Raw genomic sequence first — 23,630 nt, 5'->3', positions numbered from 1 at the left:
TACCCAGCACCCTTCTACGTAGGTGACCAGGCCCAGATCGAAGCAACTGGACTGGGCCCTGGACTGGGAGACCTTGGGAGGTCCAAACTTAGCAGGATCTGATCAGGAGAAACAAAACCACGTTCTCTTCTTTACTTTTACCAAGCAATTTGTCCCAGGTCGTAAAATCTGCCTGTTTTTAAAATTGTTTTTTTTTTTGCAAGAGGCCAAGGCCTCCCTAGATTAGGAGGCCCTGGGCTGCGGCCTGCTCAGCCTGCATGCAAATCCGGCACTGGATGTGACTCCGTTTTAGCTACGTAAGGAGGGGGAAATAGCTCACTTTTTCAATACGTAAAGATGGGGAAGGAGTGGCCCTTGGGATCTTGCTGGACTCCAACTCCCATCAGCCCCAGCCAGGAAGATCAAAGCTCAGATGTGATGGGAGTTGGAGTCCAGAAGCCATTGGAGGAGTCAAAATAGCCAGCGGTCCACAAAGAAGAGCTGGACTGCTTGGGAATGATTTGTGACAGGAACAGAGGAAATGGACTTGGATTGCTCCATCTGGCTCAGTATTGTCTACACTGACTGGCAGCAGCTCACCAGTATTTCCAGGCAGGGAGCCTTTCCCAGCTCTGCTTGGAAAAGCAGGGGATTGAACCTGGGACCTTCTCATGCGCACTCCCCCCGGTTCCAACTTTCCTCTTAGAAGTAAAATCAAGGTGCCAGTCCTCATGGTATCAGCATCGTCAAAAGTAGGGAGTCCATGGCTTGGCTTTGGAAAATCAGAAGGTCTGCAGTACTTAGTTAATTGGGGTTTTAGATAGTTGTCTGTGTAAATGCCAGCAAGGGCCAATCCGTATCAATGTGCTCTTTCACCTGGGTGTGTTAATGAATGGCCAAGTTCACTGGATTAAGGGAGGGCAAAGGCCGCATTTGGACACCTGCCTCCCCGTTCGGTGAACAATCTGAAGTCTTGCAAGGGAATCCAGATTCCAAGGAATTGCCATTCCAAAGCCTTGAGGTGGTTTGCATTCCCTCCTCATAAATCGGCTTCAAGCGCCCCCGCTCAGTTAATTATTTTTAAAAATCTCTGCGCTGGCTGGCCATCCATGGACATCTCAAAGACCGGCTCCTTTTTGTCATTTATAAAATGTGCATCCTCCGTCTCATGTCTCCTGTGACTGGCGATTCAATTGGTTGCTCTCCTGATGGGTTGGACTACAACTCCCATCAGGGCCAGGGACGAGGATGGGATTTGTAGTTCAAACCATCCGGAGGGCACCAGGATTTAGTTGGAGGTCGCCAACAGGACGCCTTCTGGGTGTTGTTGTACTACAACTCCCATCCCTGCCTGACCATTGGCCCTGCTGGCTGGGGCTGAAGGGAGTTTGTAGTTCAGATGTTGGCTCCTTTGGGGCTGTTTTCTTGCAACTAATCTGGGTGCTTTATTTAGTTACTGCGTTTACATCCCATCTTTTACCTCCAAGGAGCTCAAGGTGATGTTTGTGGTGAGGTGTCCCCCCCCTTCATTTAATCCTCACAACAACCCTGTGAGGTAGGTTAGGCTGAGAGGCAGTAGCCCAGGCTTCTTAATGGCCAAGTTGGGATTCGAACCCTGGTTTCCCAGGCTCTAGTCCAATGCTCTAACTCAGGCACCCCCAAACTTCGGCCCTCCAGATGTTTTGGACTACAATTCCGATCTTCCCCGACCACTGATCCTGTTAGCTAGGGATCATGGAGTTGTAGGCCAAAACATCTGGAGGGCCGCAATTTGGGGATGCCTGCTCTAACTCGTAGGTAGGCAAACCTATTAGTAGAGGAGGGAGAAAGGTTGTTTTCTGCTGCTCCAGAGAAGCGGACACGGAGCAATGAATTCAAACTACAAGAAAGAAGATTCCACCTAAACATTAGGAAGAACTTCCTGACAGTAAGAGCTGTTCGGCAGTGGAATTTGCTACCAAGGAGTGTGGTGGAGTCTCCTTCTTTGGAGGTCTTTAAGCAGGGGCTTGACAGCCATATGTCAAGAATGCTTTGATGGTGTTTCCTGCTCGGCAGGGGGTTGGACTGGATGGCCCTTGTGGTCTCTTCCAACTCTATGATTCTATGAAACTAAGGCCCGGTGGCCGGATCCGGCCCAATCGCCTTCTAAATCCAGCCCGCAGATCATCTGGGAATCAGTGTGTTTTTACATGAGTAGAATGTGTGCTTTTATTTAAAATGCATCTCTGGGTTATTTGTGGGGCGTAGGAATTCGTTCATTCCCCACCCACCCCAAATACTGTAGTCCGCCCATCGCCCCCCCCCCAAAAAGATCTGAGGGAGAGTGGACTGGCCCTCTGCTGAAAAAGTTTGCTGACCCCTGCTCTAACTGCTTCTAACTGCTATACTATACTGGATCTCAGTGGGTGCTGGACTAGATGGGCCTTTGGTCTGATCCAGCAAGGGCTCTCCATCAATCCTTACAACCCTCTACCATGTCCTGCCTCATCAGGCTGTTGTACAAAAAAAAGGTGTGTGTTCTATGGACCTATTTCCAGCAGGCTGCCTCAGTGGAAGAAATGGGAAGCAGGACCTGTTCCATGAACTCCGTCAAAAAATTCAACTCCATTAGAAGCCTCTGGCAACCCTGAACTGTCTGGCCTGGACATTATGAGAACTACAATTTAAGAATTGATGCCTGGGTTTGCTTTTTTTCCCTCTGCCCTCCCTGCCCCTTTTCCTTGTGTGCCATTTTTTGTTGTTGTTGATGCTTATAAGCCTGTGGGGACAGTCTTTGCTTTTACTGTATTGATTTCAAGGCACTCTGGGAGCCTTCTTGGCTGAAGGACCAAGCCACAAATCCTCTAAATAAATAAACGATCAGTTAATCTTAAACAAGAATTGAGGAAATAACGTCTCAAAATTGATATTTTGGCTCTAAAGGTTCCAAATACCTGTCTCTGTGGACAGAAGTTAGCAGCAAAGCAAAGAGCGAGGAGCTGTCTCAGCAGGGGAAAGAGGAGGAAGAATCTGCGTTCTTTAATTGGCTGCAGAATAATGAGGGCAAATATTTGCAAGAGATTTGCAACTGGCAAACTGATAAAAGAAAAGAAAAATCCCCCAGTCGTACAACCCTGACCTTTTGAGGGCAGGTTTTCGCAGACATATTGCATCTGTCTTACGTTGTCTTGCGTTGTTTGACGGGGAAAGGTCTTAGAGAGGACCGAGAGAGGCAACTATTAACGTTTGTCTGCTTTAAGAGAGAGAGAGAGTGTATATATATTGCCAATGTATTAGGGTGCAATATAGCATATCAAGAGCTGCTTTTAAATGAGTAGATAGAGTCAAGCCTATTGAAATCGACAGAGCTCAAAATGACTCAAGAAGAAATTAAACTAGGTCGAACAGTCAGGGATTGAACTGGGTACGGGTTTTAATGGATGAGTGTGCCACTTATTGAACCTGGATTTTATTCCCGATATCTGATTCCCAGCCTTTTAGTAATGTTTCCATAGGAAGTTTGTCTGATTCTTACCCAGATGTGATGTGATCCAATGAAATAGACTAGAGAGGGTTGGCTCCAGACTAACTCTGAGACTCTGATGGTGCTTACTAGGGATTCAGCCTCGTGCAACTGAGCGGAATGTCCTTTGGAGTAAACCCAGTATGACTTACTTCTGAAATCAAAACCGGAATCACTTTTGTAGCACTGCTTTATAATCTGTTCAGCTTTCGCGGTTTTGTATTGCATCACTTTGCATGTTGAGGGTATATAAGCTGCTGCGTGTGGGCTATGCTCATAGCAGTAATAAGAAAAATATAAAGAATGAAGTCAATATGACATAATGGTGAAAATATTGACCTTAGGCAGGGTTCAAACCCCCCACTCCCAATGCACTCTCACTAAGTGATCCTGGGCCAGTCATACATTTAAACACTCACCTTTCTCTGAGCTTAACCTACCTCACAGGGTTGTTGTGAAGATTTAAAAAAAATAGCGGTGGGGTAACTGATGCTGCCTCAAGCTCCTTGGAGGAAAGGTCAGGGAATATGAATATGAATAATAAATTTAATAATCATTTCTATTAATACATTTAATAATGATTATTTAATATTGCATTTTGATTGTTGTGACCTGCCCTTGGGCTTTATGGTGAAGAGCAGTAAATTAATATGGATAATAATAAAAATAAAACCAATTATAATAAACTTCATTCATTGCTTTGATAATCATTTTTAAATATCGCATTTTAATTGTTGTCACCTGCCCTGGGGCTTTAGGGTGAAGGGCAGGTAATTAATACGAATAATATAGTAAAAAAATTTTAATCAGAATTTTCTATTTACTAATTGAAACTCCAGCGGGTGCAGAATGCCGCGGCGAGGCTCCTTACGGGGTCCCGGCTGCGGGATCATATTCATCCAGTGCTTTACCAACTGCACTGGCTCCCGGTGGAGTACAGGATCAGGTTCAAGGTGCTGGTTTTGACCTTTAAAGCCTTATGCGGCTTAGGACCCTCGTACCTACGGGACCGCCTCTCCCGGTATGACCCACAGAGGACATTACGGTCCACAAATAATAACATATTGGAGATCCCGAGTCACAAGGTGGCTAGGCTGGCCTCGACCAGGACCAGGGCCTTCTCAGTACTGGCCCCGACCTGGTGGAACGCTCTGTCCCAGGAGACTAGGGCCCTGCGGGATTTGTCATCTTTTCGTAGGGCCTGCAAGACAGAGCTGTTTCGTTTGGCCTTCGGACTGACACAGTCTGACCCCACGGTTACCCTCCCCTAAGGTTTTATTTATAATGGTTTTATCTTATTCGTAGATTTTTAATTTTAAAATTGAATTTTAACATTGTATTATTCTGTTGTTTTAACTGAAATGTTTCTTTTATATTTGTGTTGATATTATTTGTTGTTAGCCGCCCTGAGCCCGGTCTTGACTGGGAAGGGCGGGGTATAAATAAAAATTATTATTATTATTATTATTATTATTAATTGCTGTTTAATATTTTGTTTGAATTGTTGTGACCTGCCCTGGGACCTTAGGATGAAGGTCTGGGCAAGTAATACTAATAATATAGTAAATCAATTTTAATCAGAATTTTCTATTTACTAATGGATATTTAATATATATTTTTTTAATGGTTGTGACCTGCCCTGGGTGAAGGGCTGGGCAAGTAATTAATTAATTAACAAAAACAACAACAAAAATGTGAAATGAATCATAAAAAGACGGATAGAGCCCCCCACCCCACCCGCACATCCGACTTGGGGGTCAGGGGGGCGACCGGGGTCTTCCCCCTCCCGTGGCGCGCGCGTCACCGCCGGCTCCGCCCAATCGGGAAGGGGATTCCCCCCGCCGCGCGCCCGCCCCCCTCGCCCGCCTGCGCTGCACGTGGCCGCCGGCGGGGAGCGATGCTTCGGCTGGGCTGGACGGCGCGGCCGTTGGCGCTGCCGGTCGGAGTTGCTGCTGCTGCTGCTGCTGGTCCCTCGCCCCGCCGGGGAGGAGGACGATGCGGAGGCTGGAGGAGAACCGAGGCGCGGAGGAGGACGAGCCCGAGGAGATCCAGCCGCTGCCTTCGGGCCCCACCGGCCGGCCGCCGCCGCCGCCGCCCTCGCCCTCCTGCTGCGGGCGCTGCGGCCGGAGCCTCCGCCGCCTCGTCCCCGTCGGCGCCTGGCGAGAGGCCCGCGAGCTGGTCCAGATCGGCGGCCCCGTGGTGAGGAAGGAGGGCAGGCGGGGAGGGGAACCCAGAGGAGAAGGGGACCGCGATCTCTTTCGCGGGGAAAGGGCAGCGGTGGCGCAGTGGTTAGAGCGCCCTTGGCCCGCCTCCCAGGGTTGTTGTGCGGGCGGAATGGGCAGAGGGAGAGAAGCACCAGGATAAATGAAGAGAGGCGGAGAGACTGAGAAAGGAAAGGGAGATCAGAGAGAGATCTGGGGAGAATTACAAGATAGGAAGAATAAAATGGGAGGGAAGGAGAGAGAAATGGGAGGAATAAAAATGTGGAGAGTTGAAATGGCTTTTAATCTAATGTTTCGTTTACCGCCAATTCTATTTTAAAAAAATAATTGTTTAAACAAACAAACAAACAAAGATGTTTATTTGGCTTTACGCCCATCATAAATCACAACGCAACAAAACAAATCAAATAAAACAGCGGACTCTTACAAGCCACAAATAATATAACACAATTCACAGCTCACAAGGACAAATATTAACAATTCAAAAAGAAAAGTTTAAGATTATGATTAAAAATTTAGGCACTACGCTAAAATAAATATCTGATGTCATTATAGAAAATTCTTATAACTATCAATAATCAGTTAACATTCCATTCCGTCTCTTGTACGAGAGGGCGGCTGTTTTTCACTGATAAATCTCACTGTTCCGTTGTTTTTGCAAATTGCTCTGAGTTTCTCCCTCTCACAATCAAGCAGTGTGTAATTTTTATTTGAAAGACTAAACGAAATAATTATGGGGTTGTCCCCGACCAAGCTTAACCCAGAAGTATCGCTGCCCCATCAGAATGGATGAGTTAGCCGTGCCCCTTCATTTCCATGGGTCTACTCTGAGTGAATAGAGCTAGCACTGGATGCAACCTGCAGGAGATGAAATGGGAGGCGTGGGATGAAGGATGAGAAAATGGGAGGGAGAAGGGCAGAGAAAAAGAAAAGAATGAAATGAGAGGTGAATAGAGGAAAGGCAGGAGGAAGGGAAGAGGAAAGAAGAGGAGGGGAAGGAGGAAGTTGAGAGACAGAACTACACTACGTCCTCTGAAAATAGAACAAGGTTCCAGTCCTCATGATTCTGAACGAAGGGCTGATTTCAGTTGAACTGCCTTAAAATGAGTCAGTTCATTGGCCCATTTAACCCAGTGTTGTCTGCACTGACTGGCAGCAGCTCTCCAGCGTTTCAGGCTAGGAGACATTCCCTACCAGGAGATGCCACTGGGGGTTGAACCCGGGACCTTCTGCATGCAAAGCAGGTGCTCTACCCTGAACTGCAGACATCCTCATTCACAGCTGTGGTCTCAAGAGACCCGCCCTATCTTGTCCTTGCCCAAAGGTGGACTCACCCCTAGTTGATAAGGGAAGGAGGTGTGTGGGGGGGGGGTCAAAGTCTGAGCTTATTGGGACCCAGAGACCCCACCCTGAGCCCCTTTTACCACCCGCTAAAAACTAAAGTACACATTTCATTTTCCAGCTCAGCCTTGTGACCTCTTGCACGAAACCTGGCTGTTTTTTAAAATCTTTATTTTTGCATGGAAATTGGCTCATGATGGAATCGAAAGTGCTTTTGTTTTTCTTTTAGAGATTTTCTAGCTTGCCTTTCAGGGCAGGCCCTTGCCAAGACCTCTCGCGCCAGAACAATACAATATAGACAAGACCCACCCCGATAAAACCATGAGGCAAAGCTGAAAACATTGTTTTATTCTGCATTCTAGATACTGCACCGGATTGAAGGGGGAGGGTTAGACTAGAGTAGTGGCAGTGGGACATCAGGCCTGAGGTCTGGATGTGGCCCTCTGGCTCTCTCTTTCTGGCCCTTGATGTTCTCCTCGGGTCACGCCCCATACTTCCTGCCTTTCTTGAGTTCTTTAACTGTTTGGAATGTGTCCTTGAACTGTAAAATAAAAATAAAAAATCCGCTTGTTTGCTTGGATGGCGAGATGTTCGTGAAAATCTCTGGCTTCTGCACGGCTGAAATGTACATCCTATAGTACAAAAGCAATGCCCCTATCTTCACAGTGTTTTTAAAGCTGTATCAGACCACTTTCATAGAATCATAGAGTTGGAAGGGACCCCCGAGGGTCATCTAGTCCAACCCCCTGCAATGCAGGAATCTCAACTGTCAAACTGCTCTTACTGTCGGAAAGTTCTTCCTGGTGTTTAGTCACAATCTCCTTTCTTGTCACTTGAAGCCATGGGTTCGGGTCCTACCCCCCCCCCCAGAGCAGGAGAAAACAAGCTTGCTCCATCATCCATGTGATAGGCCTTAAGATATTGGAAGATGGCTATCGTATCTCCTCTCAGTCTCCTCTTTTCCAGGCTAAACATATCCAACTCCTTCAACCACTCCTCATAGGGCTTGGTTTCCAGACCCTTGATCATCTTGGTCACACTCCTTGGTTGCACATGTTCCAGCTAGTCAACATCCTTCTTAAATTGTGGTCCCCAGAATTGGACACAGTATTCCAGGTGTGGTCTGACCAAGGCAGAATAGAGAGGGACTATTCCTTCCCTTGATCCGCACACTAGACTTCTTCTGTTGATGCAGGCAAGAATAGCATTCGCTTTTTTTTGCTGCTGCATCACACTGTTGGCTCATGTTAAGCTTTTAAACAGTCACGACTTCCCCCAAAGGACCCTGGGAACTGTAGTTTGTTAAGAGGGCTGGGAATTATTAGGAGTTTGCCCAGTTTCCCTCACGACAATTAATCCTTCCCAAGGAACTACTTCCTGAAATTTATATGCTGCTAGATTGGGGGGGGGGGGAAACCCCACCTCAAAACAGCTAAACTGCTAATGTTATCAATAAAAAAGAACTAACAACAATAATTTAAAACATTTTTAAAAAATACGTTTGGTGGGCCACACAATGATGTCTCACTTTTTCTTTTCTTATCTTTTCTTCTAAAATAAAAACACTGGAACTCCCATATTTTATTATTCTGCTCTTAATCTAATATTGGCGTTGGCTGTTCTGAAGCTTGATTTCCGCTCCCCTTGGCTCTTGCAACTTTTACAAGGGGGACCTAGAACTGAGTTATCCACCAAGGGGCTGAGGTTTTGCAGAGAGCTGCTTGTTGGCCTGACTCTTCAGATCCTGGAAGGCTTGTGTGCTTCTCTCCGTGCCCACCCCCCTACCCCCACCCCGCTTGCAAAGGACCCTAAAGCTGACGCTTGCTCAGATCCTGGGATGCCTGCTTATTTTAGTTATCTTGCAAAGTGCTCTGGGCTGTAGATTCGGATTTGTTTGTTTGCTTGTGGTCCAGCACGGCGAATATATCCGCAAGAAATTAACTCGGCTAAAAAGATGTACGACAAACGCAAACTTAAAATCTTGAATTTGCTCGGCAGATCACAACATTTCTCTTTAAAAAAGGAAGGAAGGAAGGAAGAACCTGGGGAATTGCGCATGCTGAACTTTGAAGTGCTTGTGTGTGTGATCTTATGTTTCGATCAGCTGTTCTGTCCCTCTAGAGCAGAGGGAGAGGGATCCATTCATTCATTCCTTCAATCCCAAATTGCCTTTTGTTCATTGACCATTCTGCAAGCATCTGACTTTGAGTCGGAAGTTCTTTGCTTCCAGATAATGGCACCTCTTGAAACTTTCATGCCCTGAGGTTGAGGGGTTTTGTGTGTGTGTGTGGCTGTCTGTCTGAGCACATGCTTTGCATAAAAGGTCCCAAGTTTAATCCTGGGGGGGGGGGAGGGAACAGGACACATGTGCACTGCAATAAAATGTTGCGGCGTGAACTGCTGCTCTTCCAGATTCTAGCCCCTCCCCCCCATGAGAACTTAGGAAGCTGCCTTGTGATGAGTTGACCCTTTGGTCCATCCAGCACAGTACTGTCCACACTGACCGGCAGGGTTTTATAGAGTCTTTCCCCAGTCCTACCTGATGATGCCGGGGATTTGAACCCAGGACTGAGTTCAAACAGATGCTCTATCACTGAGCTCCACTCCCTTTTCCCCTTCTCCCAACAGTTTATCAGCATTCCAGGATCACCAAGCACATTCAGTCTTCACTGAGATGTTTCTGGGTCACTTACCCCCCCCCCCACTAAAATTGGGGGGGGGGAGTATTTTGCAACTCCGCACAATGCCTGAACTTTGGAAATAGCAGGGACATTTATCCTTCGGATATAGGAGCCAAGGACCTGACTTTTTAATATTGTTTTTCTTGTCCTCTGCTGGGTCTCTCTATTGACATGTTCCGGATTGGGCCATTCAGCTAACAGTATATTGCCTCTTCTCTTCTTCCCCCACCCTCCAAAAAAATCCACATATTTGTGTCAGGGCACGTCCAGAATTAGAGGACTGCTGTCATAAACCTCTCCTCGCCATCGCACGGGCAGGAAACAAAATGCTTATTTTCTCCTTCCCCTCCCAGATCCTTGTCAGGGTGAACGATTGGTGCCCTGGGGTAGTGCTGAGCTTCGCGTAAGCTGTGCTTGTTGGGACCTGTTCAGCTTCTCTTGGCGCCGTTCCCCAAGTACAAGAAAACACCGCTTTGGATCGGGCCCCAGGTCCTGGAACCAAAAGCCAGTTCAAACTCCGCAGGGCCAAGACACACGGGAGAGGTCCTGCGAGCCGCGAGGGGGGAATGGAAATGTTTTGAACCATTTTTTGAGCAACGTTGCAGGCTCCCTGCAGGTAGAAAGCTAGCTCCTGCATGACAAAATACCCAGGGGTGTTCCCTGTACCGAGACCTTGCGTTTGGGAATAAGGAGACAGCCTGCTCTCATGGTGATGTCGAGCAGATGCCCCAATAGGACGCCCTCGAGCAGGATGCGGGTGCGAGAGGCTGTGGCTTGTACATATTCGGAAGCACAGAGAGACTTAGAATCATAGAATCATAGAGTTGGAAGAGACCACAAGGGCCATCCAGTCCAACCCCCTGCCAAGCAGGAAACACCATCAAAGCATTCTTGACATATGCCTGTCAAGCCTCTGCTTGTTGTTGTTGTTTAGTCGTGTCCGACTCTTCGTGACCCCATGGACCATAGCACGCCAGGCACTCCTGTCTTGCACTGCCTCCCGCAGTTTGGTCAAACTCATGTTCGTAGCTTCGAGAACACTGTCCAAAGCCTCTGCTTAAAGACCTCCAAAGAAGGAGACTCCACCACACTCCTTGGTAGCAAATTCCACTGCCGAACAGCTCTTACTGTCAGGAAGTTCTTCCTAATGTTTAGGTGGAATCTTCTTTCTTGTAGTTTGAATCCATTGCTCCGTGTCCGCTTCTCTGGAGCAGCAGAAAACAACCTTTCTCCCTCCTCTATATGACATCCTTTTATATATTTGAACATGGCTATCATATCACCCCTTAACCTTCTCTTCTCCAGGCTAAACATACCCAGCGCCCTAAGCCATTCCTCATAAGGCATCGTTTCCAGGCCTTTGACCATTTTGGTTGCCCTCTTCTGGACACATTCCAGCTTGTCCGTATCCTTCTTGAACTGCGGTGCCCAGAACTGGACACAGTACTCCAGGTGAGGTCTGACCAGAGCAGAATACAGTGGTACTATTACTTCCCTTGATCTAGACGCTGTATGCAGAAAGAGAAGAAGGGAAGGGACTGGTATTTTAAGGTTGTTTAAATGAATATTTTAAATGCTCGAACATAAAATTTAATAAAAATTACAAAAAGAAGAAGAATTTTGCGCCCCGGGCCACTGCCCCATGCTACACCACTGCCGCCACCGCCTCCTGCAGGAGTGAGTTCCACAGTTTAATTGTGTGCTTGGGATCGCGGCGATAGGAGGTCCTCACCCCTTACCCTTCCTCCTTAGTTCGTGGCGCAGCTTCTGGGCTTCCTGATCAGCGTGGTGAGCTCCATCTTCTGCGGCCACCTGGGCAAAGTCGAGCTGGATGCCGTCACCCTCGCTGTATCGGTACGTAGGGACCTGCCCCACCTGTGGAGGGTGGAGGAAGTGCAAGAGCTGCCTTGCACCCAGCCAGACCCCTGGGCTGCCCCGCTCCCTGAGAGCTGGCGATCGGAGCTGGGGCAAGTGCTCCACCCTCGAGATGCAGCCCTCTCGCTAAAAGCAGAGCCAAGACCCCAGTCCTCATGGTTCTGGTTTCACGAGGAACGTAGGAAGCTGCTGGTGCCGCGTCGGGCCAAGGGTGTGCCTGCCTCAGCGCTGCCTGCACTGACTGGCAGCAGCGGCTCAGTCCCACCTAGAAATGCCGAACGTGGAACTCTTATCTTTCCCTTAAGAGTCAAGTGGCAGCTCCCCGTGGTTCTGAATAATGGGGGCTGGTTTCGTTAGGAACCCAGGAAGCTGCCCTATATACTGAGCTGGGGCAATGGGCTATCTAGTGTTGTCTGCACTGACTGGCAGCAGCACTTCAGAATTTCGAGTAGGGGACGTTCCCAACTGTAGATGCCGCTGGGGGACTCTCTGCATGCCAAGCAGTTGTTCTTCCACTGACCTTGACACCCTTTCTCTCATTACTCCTGCCTCCCAGGTCATCAATGTGATTGGCATTTCCGTGGGCACTGGATTGGCATCTGTGTGTGACACTCTCATGTCCCAGGTATGTCCGGACACTGCATAGGGAGCTCCTCAGTACCACTCCTGACTTCTTATACCCACCTCTCCCAGTATTCCCTGCTCTGACTGGCAGCAGCTCCCCAGGCTCTTTTCCCCATCACCTGGCTAGCTGATCCTTTTAAAAATCCCGGAGATGCCAGGGATTATACAGGGAAGTTTTAAATGTTGGGTGTATGTCTTCCTGTGTTTTTATATTTTGTTGGAAGCCGCCCAGAGGGGCTGGGACAACCTAGTCAGATGGGTGGGGAACAAATAATAAAATTATTATCATTGAACCTGGGGGGTTTCTGCTTGCAAAGCAAGGACTCTAACCACTATGCCACATGGCACGCCCGGAGAGGGGTGCAATATGTCCCCGAGGAGGCCGCCTCGCCTCTTACCAGGGATGCCAGGAGGGTTTCATCCTAATCCCCAAGTTTCTCCCCTTCCCCTGAGTGAATAACAGCCAAAATTGGGCAAAGCTTTGCAGCGGTACAAGGAGCAGCAGCCGATTTAATTCTTGCTTTCCTGCTATTTTTTTTAAATCAGACATACGGGAGCAAGAATGTGAAGCGTGTGGGGACCATCCTGCAACGAGGGATCCTCATCCTGCTCCTCTTCTGCTTCCCCTGCTGGGCCTTCTTCATCAACACAGAGCAGATCCTGCTTCTCTGCAGGCAGGACCCAGAAGTCTCCAGGTTAGGGCATCAGCAAGGCAGATGGTTCCGCTCCCCGCAAGCATGCAAATGCACACACCCCTTTACAGCAAATATCTCAGGATGGGGTTGGGAGCTGTGATCCATCCCTCACAGTGTTTCCTCAAACTAGCCCTCTTCCTGTCTCCTGACACTGTTTTCCAAATCGGTTCCAAGCTCCGCGTCCTTCACGTTTTCGAGCCTTTACGCAGAGTGGCGAGCAATGCCAGAGAACTCCCCTGCCGAGGCTCCTTTGCTCTGGTTATCTCCCGCTTGGACTACTGCAACGCACTCTGCGTGGGGCTACCTTTGAAGGTGACTCGGAAACTGCAGTTAATCCAGAATGCGGCAGCTAGACTGGTGACTGGGAGCGGCTGCCAAGACCGCATAACACTGGTCTTGAAAGACCTACATTTGGCTTCCAGTATGTTTCCGAGCACAATTCAAAGTGTTGGTGCTGACCTTTAAAGCCCTAAATGGCCTCGGTCCAGTATACCTGAAGGAACGTCTCCACCTCCGTCATTCTGCCCGGACACTGAGGTCCAGTGCCGAGGGCCTTCTGGCGGTTCCCTCCGATGCAGCCAATCAACCCGTTAACTTCCTATCCACTGCGCCTGGGAAGAAGAATAAAATTTCTGTTGTTGTCTTTCATTGCAGGTTAACTCAGGTTTACGTGATGATATTTATTCCAGCACTCCCAGTAAGTGTTGTTGTTTTTTAAAATACCTCCCCTTCTTTCCTCTCTGCTCTCCGCACCCCAGATGCCTTGTTCCCGTTTACACTTGCAATTAAAGCAATTGCAATTTCAGAAGCGCCTTAAATTCGCTTCGGGGAACTGATCTGTGTCTCAGAGGTGGGGCTCGGGTGTTAGTCCTTCATTTGGAAACAGATTCGCACCCCGGCCTTTTCCCATATAGTTCTGGGCAGCTTCCAAATGCCAAGTCAAAATGCCAAGGCAGGGTTTTGAGGTTTGCGGGTCATGGCTACTTCAATGGGCACTAGCCACAGCTGCTGGCAATTGCGAGGGGGGAAGAGTTCAAATGCTGCTTACGGGCTCCCATTGGGGCATAGGGTTGCCAGACTCAATAGAGGACAGGACTTCTGTGCCTTTAATTGCCCTGCTCTCTTTTGAGTCTGGAAACCTTAAAGAGAAACCAGCAGACCCTTTGTTTAATTTCCAAGCAAAGGGTCTGCTGGTTTCTCTTTAAGGTTTCCAGACTCAAAAGAGAGCAGGGCAATTAAAGGCACAGAAGTCCTGTCCTCTATTGAGTCTGGCAACCCTATTGGGGCACCTGTTTAGCCTCCGAGAGAACAGGAGGCAGGAGGGGAGAGAGGTCCCCTTGGGGGTCTTCTGATGATCTCACGACTCGCTAATCCGCCGACATGCTCTGTGGCATCCCAGTCCAAACCGGGAATTAACTGGGAATGCTGGGAATCACCTGGGGCAAGGGCAAAGGACTCTCCGGGGCGGGCCCAGTTGCTCAAGGGAAGCTGCCGCCGAAAGAAATCTTAACCCAACACGGTTCTGTGGTTTATTTCCTCCCGCCTCCAGGCAGCTTTCATCTACCAGCTACAAACCCGCTACTTGCAAAGCCAGGTATGGAGCCATTCACCTGCTTAGGGGGAGGTTGGGGGTCACTGCTGCTGGGTCAAGGGGGTTGTGCAAATATTTCCTTTGGCATTTTTTGGAGCGGGGTGGGGCAGGGTAGGGCTGGGGGAGGCCAGGCGCCAGCATAGCTGTCAAGTTTTCCCTTTTCTCGCGAGGAAGCCTATTCAGCATAATGGAATTTCCCTTAAAAAAAGGGATAACTTGGCAGCTATGGGCGCCAGCCGGCTCACAGGCCCTTTTCCAGCTTCTCGTTAGATTTATATTCTCAGCAGCCTAACACAGTCGAGCACATTTTGAACCGTTAAAGACTGCTGGGGGGGGTCAGAAAGAGATGCTGGAGAGACTTTCCAAATCTTTATCAACCTTTCCCCAAAGGGATCCATGCCTGAGGGCAATTCCTCTGGGGTTTGGTGGTTGAGGGAGGTGGGGAGATGCAAACAGGGAAGCCTTACATGGGTGCAGGAGGGGGCTGGCTGGGTGGGGAGGTGTGCTTAATTTTCTCTGTTTCTCTCCCACCCACCACCCACCCCGATCCCAGGCTATTCTCCTGCCCCAGGTGATCACGGGCGTCGTGGCCAATATCCTGAACGTGATCATGAACACCGCCTTCCTTTACTCCTTTGGGCTGGGAGTGGTGTAAGTTCTGGGTTCAGGGTAAGGTCTTGTTGCTAACACAGAAATTCCTGGACAGCTTCGGATCTGGTTTTCCAAAAGGCCAACCTCTCCCTGCGTAAACCTGTAAGATCACTGGGGAACGTTTTGCTCGTGGTGACCCCGCGCCCTCCAGGATATCACGGGGCTGCGACCCCCAGAACGGGAATTTCACACCGTTGCCTCTGCAACAGGGGAAGCAACAGGCTGTTGACACCCTCCTCCTTTGATATCCAGTCTGTGTGTCGTTTTGGTGTGGACAGGGTTGGACTAGATGCCCTTTGGGGTGCCTCCCCATGCTACAATTCTATGACACGCTGTCTTATTTCAATGCTAGGCAACCCAGGGGCAGTGGGAGTGTTTTATCTGCTGCGTTACGGCCCGGGCACACATATCTGTGTGCATTTAAGGTCCCCATCCCTAATTTGCGGGTTGCCATCTGATTGAATTTCACTTTGATTCTTATTTGATTTTAGGATGTATTTTAATTGATTGCTCGATTTTGTGGTAATATTGGTTTTGGCTGGGGAGGGCGGGGTATAAATAAATTTTATTATTATTATTATTATTATTATTATTATTATTATTTCTCCGCAATTTTTTTTTTTAAAAATGAAAGCTACGTTTCTAGTTCTCATGATTAAAAAGAAATCCACCGCCAGCCCCGCCACGACTCATAAAACTACATGGCAACGTGTTAATAGGACCACTAGCCTAAAGCAAAACTGAACCTGACATTCCTTCCATTATTCCTTCCTCTCACCTTGCTCCAATTTTTCCTCGCTGTTTCACAGGGGCTCTGCGTGGGCCAACACGCTTTCTCAGAATTTGCAGGCCATCCTTCTCTTCCTGTATGTGTGGTGGAAGAAGATACACAAGGAGACCTGGGGAGGTATTATTATTATTATTATTATTATTATTATTATTATTAATTGGTTTTTATTAAAAAAATTATACCACCATTCCTCCAAGGAGCTCAAGGGGGCGTGTGGCATTCTGCCTTCCCCCTGTTTTATTTCCTCTCAACAACCCTGCGAGGTAGGCTAGGCTAAGACACAGCGGCCAGCCCAAGGAACACCCAATGGAGTTTGAACTGTGGCCTCCGACGTCCCTAGTCCAGCACTATAACTATGACACACACCCTTGGACTCTCTGCGAGGTGTTAACCTGGGGATTATTTTTTAATTCTTGGCTTCGAGAAGGCGGGCGTGGAAGGGAGGGGAGAGCGAAACCCCCCTGGCACCCCCATGCCCTTTGCAGTTTGCGGGCGACTGCGGGTGGAAAAAACTTTTTAGGGAGCCCCTTTGCAGTGATAGGTCAGGGTGGGTCATGTGACGCATGCCCAATCCAAGCTTCTGGAATTTGGAAGCCTCTTTCTGCCGGTTCTTGCAGGCTGGACGCTCGACTGCTTGCAGGAGTGGGGCTCTTTCATCCGCCTGGCCCTCCCCAGCATGCTGATGATCTGCATCGAGTGGTGGACCTTTGAAATCGGCAGCTTCCTGGCGGGTGAGGCTTCCAAGAAGGCCGTGTCTCTGTCTGCTTCCCTATCCTGCATCTGCATTCCCCCTGCTTCGTACCGTTCCAAGCCATCCCGCCAACAAACCGCAGTACCCCTTATAAAAAACTTCACTCTCGTCACCACAACAGCTACTCACTTTGGGTTTTAGTAAAGCAAGCAGTCTAAATTTGTCAGGGCCTAAATGATATCGAGCGTCAGAACAACTTGGGCCACAATAAGGAAATTTTGCCCATGCTTTGGCTATTTTCCACCTTCCCATTTCGACTCTCTGGCACCCTATCTGCCATAACCTAGCAATTCTAAAATATAGACACGCTTTGACTCTCGCAAGATTGAATGTATTGCCCTCGGCTGGACTCGAGGGACGATTCCAACAGATTCCACATGAAAAACACTTATGCCCCTGTGGAGATGGCAGTACCGAATCGGTGGCGCATGCCCTTCTGGCTTGCACTCCTTATAGAGACTTGAGGAATGAGATTATCACCCCTCTTTTATTGTCCATTCCGGGTCGCCCAACCACTGCGACCTTTCTCTTGGCAGATCAAGATGAGCAGGTGACAGCAAAGGTGACAAGGTTTTTAGCTGGGGCAATCAGAATAAGATCCACTATTTGACTACTGATTCGAAACCCATAAATGTATTTTATAGAATTAGCTTTTTATTTCTATGCTTTGTATATCGTATTGTTGTTTTACTGCTATGGCCGATGGCTGACGCAAATAAAGATTCATTCGTTCATTCATTCTTGCTGGTGCAGAGAGTGAGATGTGTCCAATTGGACCAGGCCAGCACCTCCTACCCATTCACACGTCTGCCATTAAGTCTAAAGACCAGCATCTTCTGCCTCCTCCTTTTCGGCCTCTGATGAGTCACCTGCTCATGGGCATACCCAGCGAGGGGCAGGGGGGGGCAGTTGCTCCCCCCCTAGAAGCAAAAATAAATAAATTACCGCATTTTACGGACCATAACCCGCACTTTTTCCCTCCGACAACTGAAGGGGAAAAGTCACCGGGTTATGGAAATAATAATAATAATAATAATAATAATAATAATAATAATAATATATTATTTATACCCCGCCCATCTGGCCGGGTTCCCCCAGCCACTCTGGGCGCCTTCCAACAAAATTCTAAAATGCAGAAATCTAATATTCAGAAATTCTAATATTCAGAAATCTAAAATCTAAAATTGGGCTGTTTTCACCCCCTCCGCGGCTGTAGCGACAGGAATGTGGGAGGGGGGAGGAGAAGCCTGAGCTGGAGGGGGGGCGGCGGACGGGAGCTCCTTCCTTCCTTCCTTCCTTCCTTCCTTCCTTCCTTCCTTCCTTCCTTCCTTCCTTCCTTCCTTCCTTCCTTCCCCCTCTTTCTTTCTTCCTTTTTCTCCCTCCCTCCCCCCCTTCTCTCTCTCTCTCACCCCTTCCTTCCTTCCTTCCTTCCTTCCTTCCTTCCTTCCTTCCTTCCTTCCTTCCTTCCTTCCTTCCTTCCTTCCTTCCTTCCTTCCCCCCTCTTTCTTTCTTCCTTTTTCTCCCTCCCTCCCCCCTTCTCTCTCTCTCTCACCCCTTCCTTCCTTCCTTCCTTCCTTCCTTCCTTCCTTCCTTCCTTCCTTCCTTCCTTCCTTCCTTCCTTCTCTTTTTCTTTCCCTTCCTTCCTTCCTTCCTTCCTTCCTTCCTTCCTTCCTTCCTTCCCTCCCTCTCTCTTGCCCCCCCCCCAGTTTTGATCCTGGGTACGCCCCTGCACCTGCTTTCAGGTCGCCTTCATAATTCCTCTGTGTCTCCTTTTCTTCCTCTGTCCTCCCCAAGGCATGATCAGCGTGGTCGAACTGGGTGCTCAGTCCATCATCTACGAACTGGCTACAGTCGCATATCTGGTGAGGTCTTGAATTTCCTTGTCCTGATTGAGCGCCATTTTCGGCTAGAACTCGCCGTGCCGTTATCTCTTCACTTGAGTCTCTCGTTTTTATAAAAATTGCCGCTGTTGTTCCAGTGAAACCCTTTTATTTTGAATTCTCATTGCAGGTATTTGTTATACCTTAGCGGTTTACACAACTTGGGCTTTTATACTTTGCGACACTATTTTGCAGTCTTTTTTGGGGGGGGCATGATTCACCCCAATCAGAGATCTGCGCCGATTCATTACCAGGCCAAATTCAAGTGGTGGTGGTTGTTAATTAAATTTGTATACCGCCTGATACCCGTAGATCTCAGGGTGGTTCACAAAATGAAATTACAATATAAAAAGCACAAAATACATAATAAAAATTAAAACAAATACTATTGGTATATAAAACCCTTAACAGCTTGGGACCAGTTTACTTGTGGGGACGCTTAATAATAATAATAATAATAATAATAATAATTTATTATTTATACCCCACCCATCTGGCCGGGCCACCCCAGCCACTCTGGGTGGCTTCCAACAGAAATATTAAAACACAATATATTTACTCAATATATGCCCTTTGATCTGTAGAACGGGCACAACTACACTCATTTCACACTTTTAAGAGATCGTTCTTTTAGTGTGGCATCACCTATCCTTTGGAACTCCCTGCCTATTGACACCAGACAGGTTCTTTCACCATACACATTTTGGTGCCTCCTCTAAACATCATTTTAGGCAAGCCTGTCCAGTCCTGTAGAATATTGACATGTGTTTTAATCTGGTTGTTTTTTTAAAAAAGTTTTTAAAAAAAATATTTTTAAAGGTTTTAAATAGTTGTTTTTAACTGGGTGTGTGTGTGTGTGTGTTTCAGTTGCTGAAAATTTCATTGCTTCAATATTTTTGTAAACCGCCTTGCGGTGGTGTATGTGTGGTTTTGTGTTCCGTTTCACAATTAAGCAGAATATAAATTTTTACGAAACAAAGTAAACAAATGTGCTTACTGAATAAGCACCAGCGCATTGAATGCAGCGGGACACACTTTTGAGTAAGCATCCCTAGAATTGCACTGTTGGGACCATCTTCTCTCCTCCCTCCTCCCCGAAAAAACACACAACTTCAAAAAAGAAACTCTCCAAATACTTTTTTTTTTAGCCTTAAAGGCTAAAGACCACATAACACCACCGAGACCACATAACACCGGTCTTGAAAGACCTGCATTGGCTCCCAGTACGTTTCCGAGCACAATTCAAAGTGTTGGTGCTGACCTTTAAAGCCCTAAACGGCCTCGGTCCAGTATACCTGAAGGAGCGTCTCCACCCCCATCGTTCTGCCCGGACACTGAGGTCCAGCTCCAAGGAGGGCCTTCTGGTGGTTCCCTTGTTGCGAGAAGCCATGTTGCAGGGAACCAGGCAGAGGGCCTTCTCGGTGGTGGCTCCCGCCCTGTGGAACGCCCTCCCATCAGATGTCAAAGAGAAAAACAGCTACCAGATTTTTAGAAGACATCTGAGGGCAGCCCTGTTTAGGGAGGCTTTTAATGTTTAATCGATTATTATATTTCATTTTCCTGTTGGAAGCCGCCCAGAGTGGCTGGGGAAACCCAGCCACATGGGCGGGGTATAAATAAATTATTATTATTATTATTATTATTATTATTATTATTATTATTATTAAGGGGCTATTGCTTTCACTCCTCACTCCCTTTGACTGCAGAGTATTTTGCTCCCTTGCTTACTCCCCTCTCCTGTCCCCCCACCAGTTACCTCAAGGCATGAGCGTTGCCTCCAGCGTCCGAGTGGGGAATGCCCTGGGGGCCGGTGACATCCAGCAAGCCAAACTGTCCTGCATCACAGGGCTCCTCTGCACGGGTGTGTATGTCTCTTTAAGGCTGCCGCAGTCACTCTGGTAGTGGGCGGAGCTCTCTTTTCCAAGACGGGTTGATCCTTAAAGGGTCAGAGTCCCCTAAGCTCAGGGGCAGAGAACCCTCTTTTTTTTTTTTCCTGTCTGAAAGCTGCATACAGGTGAAACTCGGAAAATTAGAATATCGTCGAAAAGTGCATTTATTTCAGTAATGCAACTTATTATTTTTTATTTTAATTTTAATTTTTACAAATGCTTTCTTTTGGAAATTCCACAGTAATAAAACAAATAGTTACAATACTACAAAAATAAACATCACTATTACATTTCATTAATTACATTCCATTTATAATTGACCCGCCTAACGACAAATAATTACAGTTACAACAAATAAAGGCTTGACATATCTTGCTTTGTATGTCATGCATCTGTCTCATATATTGGTTTCACCTTTTAAGTTGCATTACTGAAATAAATGCACTTTTCGACGATATTCTAATTTTCCGAGTTTCACCTGTATTCTCACAAGCGACCTTCTGGGGGCCGTGTGATAGTGATGGGAAGGGCCAGAGGCAAAGAGAGAGAGAGAGAGAATGAAACAACAGGTGGAAAGGGTTTTTAAACACCCATTCCTATCTGACATCCTGCAGAACCATCTTGGGAAAGGGGGCGGGGCTTGGGGGAGGCGGGGCCTGGAGAGTGTCCCAAGGGCCGGACAGAGAATCACGGAGGGCCGCATTCAGACCTGAGGTTCCCTCACCCCAGCATGAGAGATGTGCTACCTCTGAGGCAAGGTTCCCCCCCCCCCCATTGCCAGAGGGGCTCTTTAAATACTGTCACATTTAACAACGCTTCTGGTCTCCTCTCTCCCAGGTGTGTTTGCTATGGTGTTTGCTGGCCTCCTGGCAGCCGTGAAGGATGTGGTAGCTTACGTCTTTACCAGCGACAGGTAGGTCATTCAAACTCGGAGCAGGAAATTCTTTAGGCATTGATCTGGGCAAATCGGCGGACTGCTCAGCGGTCCACGAGAGAACTTTAAAAATTCCAAACTTAAAAATGGAAAGCGTGATGCTGGTGGTCAACAAAAGAGGTTTAAAGACTCTCTCAAAAGAATGCAGTATAAACACCGACAACTGAGAAACACTGGCCTGCGAGCGCTCCAGCCTTTATCAAAGATGTCATGGGCTTTGAAGACACTCCAACTCAGGACACAAGGGAGAAACGTGCTAAGAGGAAGGCACGCCTGGCAAATCCACACCGGGATCAACTCCTGCCTGGTAACCCATGTCCCCACTGTGGAAGGATGTGTGGATCCAGATTTGGCCTCCACAGTCACTTACGGGTCAATTCTGTGTCCAGGGCAGCTGTCTATCAGCTCCATCTGGTACGCAGGCTGAGACCCTACCTGCCTGCAGACTGTCTCGCCAGAGTGGTGCATGCTCTGGTTATCTCCCGCTTGGACTACTGCAATGCGCTCTACGTGGGGCTACCTTTGAAGGTGACTCGGAAACTACAACTAATCCAGAATACGGCAGCTAGACTGGTGACTGGGAGCAGCCGCCGAGACCACATAACACCGGTCTTGAAAGATCTACATTGGCTCCCAGTACATTTCCGAGCACAATTCAAAGTGTTGGTGCTGACCTTTAAAGCCCTGAACGGCCTTGGTCCAGTATACCTGACGAAGCGTCTCCACCTCCATCGTTCTGCCCGGACACTGAGGTCCAGTGCCGAGGGACTTCTGACGGTTCCCTCGTTGTGAGAAGCCAAGTTGCAGGGAACTAGGTAGAGGGTCTTCTCGGTAGTGGCACCCGCCCTGTGGAACGCCCTCCCAACAGATGTCAAAGAGGAAAACAACTACCAGACTTTTAGAAGACGTCTGAAGGCAGCCCTGTTCAGGGAGGCTTTTAATGCTTAATAGATTACTGTGTTTTATTTTTCTTTTGGAAGCCGCCCAGAGTGGCTGGGGAGGCCCAGCCAGATGGGTGGGGTATAAATAAAAAATTATTATTATTATTATAATTATATTATACGGACCCATTGTTAAAACCGTGTTTATAGAAGACAATCTTACTCGGCTACAAGTGGTCACGAAAGAAGAAGAAGATGACAAGCGACCACAGATGATAAAACGGCTTCTCTGATACCAGAATGCCCACCACTGGAGAGAGGCCTTCCTGGTGTGCCTCTGCATGATTTCCTCCTTCCTGCCTTCGTGTTTCTGCTGAGGGCGGGTAATCTTTGCTCTCCCCTGTCTCTGACCAGCTCCTGCATCCTCTTCTGGCACAGAGATGCAGCCGAGAGTGAGTGCTAGGGTTGGGTGATAACCTGATTTTCTAATAATAATAATAATAATAATAATTTATTGAGTTTATATACCCGGAGGTCTCAGGGCGGTTCACAGAAAAGATCACAACACATAGAATCAGAATAAAAACAACAACCCAATAGCACCCCCCAAGAAAAGAGCCACATTTTAAAAGGGAATATAGGATGTCAACCAAGATCAAAGGCCTAGTTAAAAAGGAACGTCTTTGCCTGGCGCCCAAAGGTGTGTAATGTGAGCTTCCCTGGGGAGAGCATTCCAAAGATTTGGGAGCCACTGCAGAGAAGGCCCTGTTCTTGTGTTGCCACCTTCTGCACCTCTCGAGGAGGAGGCACACGAAGGAGGGCCTTGGAAGATGATCTCAGGGTCCGAGTAGGTACAACATTGTGATATATCAGCAGCCCAATATACATCGCCCAGCCCCAAACTGCTCTGGCTCCTGCTGAGGGGCGGGCTCTCCTCTTGGGGAGGTCGATGGCTCCAGGAGGCAAGAAGCAGCAGTCGACCCACTTGGGCAAAGGCTTTTTGCCATAGCATAAAAATACAAGTTTAAACACAAAATGCATTAAAAGAACAAAACAGCAACCAATAACACATATAATTATAGTGGAGAAAATTGCACAAAATTTGAGGTTGTGACAGGGACTAGAACCTCCAAACACATTTTTATATGATTTGGCATTCTTTTATTACCTATACAACAGAGACATCTTTTTCAAAGCAACACTTTTGTAAGCCTGGCAAATGCGAAACAAATACTTGATGATCTGATAACATTGATATTCTTTACTGGGACTTGGTTATTTTAACCCGTGTTAAACTGGACTCATCCTGCGTGCCTATTTTCTAGCTTTGTTTTTCATCTCTTA

At 47.8% G+C, this 23,630-nt stretch overlaps 1 protein-coding gene across 1 annotated transcript in view; it reads left to right on the top strand.

The window, feature by feature from the left end:
• The first annotated feature begins 5,366 nt into the window (after positions 1-5,366).
• Positions 5,367-23,630, top strand: part of LOC118096768 (multidrug and toxin extrusion protein 2) — a 31,963-nt gene continuing 13,699 nt past the window's right edge. The window contains exons 1-12 of the mRNA XM_035138918.3: positions 5,367-5,680; positions 11,478-11,579; positions 12,157-12,225; positions 12,771-12,919; positions 13,574-13,616; positions 14,469-14,513; positions 15,064-15,161; positions 15,971-16,068; positions 16,569-16,682; positions 18,497-18,564; positions 20,335-20,443; positions 21,309-21,384. Of these exons, the coding sequence (XP_034994809.3) occupies positions 5,477-5,680; positions 11,478-11,579; positions 12,157-12,225; positions 12,771-12,919; positions 13,574-13,616; positions 14,469-14,513; positions 15,064-15,161; positions 15,971-16,068; positions 16,569-16,682; positions 18,497-18,564; positions 20,335-20,443; positions 21,309-21,384 (1,175 nt within the window). The 5' untranslated portion in view covers positions 5,367-5,476. The remainder of the gene's footprint in view (positions 5,681-11,477; positions 11,580-12,156; positions 12,226-12,770; positions 12,920-13,573; positions 13,617-14,468; positions 14,514-15,063; positions 15,162-15,970; positions 16,069-16,568; positions 16,683-18,496; positions 18,565-20,334; positions 20,444-21,308; positions 21,385-23,630) is intronic.

Source organism: Zootoca vivipara, chromosome 14 (genome assembly GCF_965207765.1).
Source record: "Zootoca vivipara chromosome 14, rZooViv2.hap1.1, whole genome shotgun sequence".
NCBI classification, from domain to species: Eukaryota; Metazoa; Chordata; class Lepidosauria; order Squamata; family Lacertidae; genus Zootoca; species Zootoca vivipara.
Note: the sequence above shows the minus strand (reverse complement) of the source record. Positions and strands in the feature narration are given on the sequence as shown.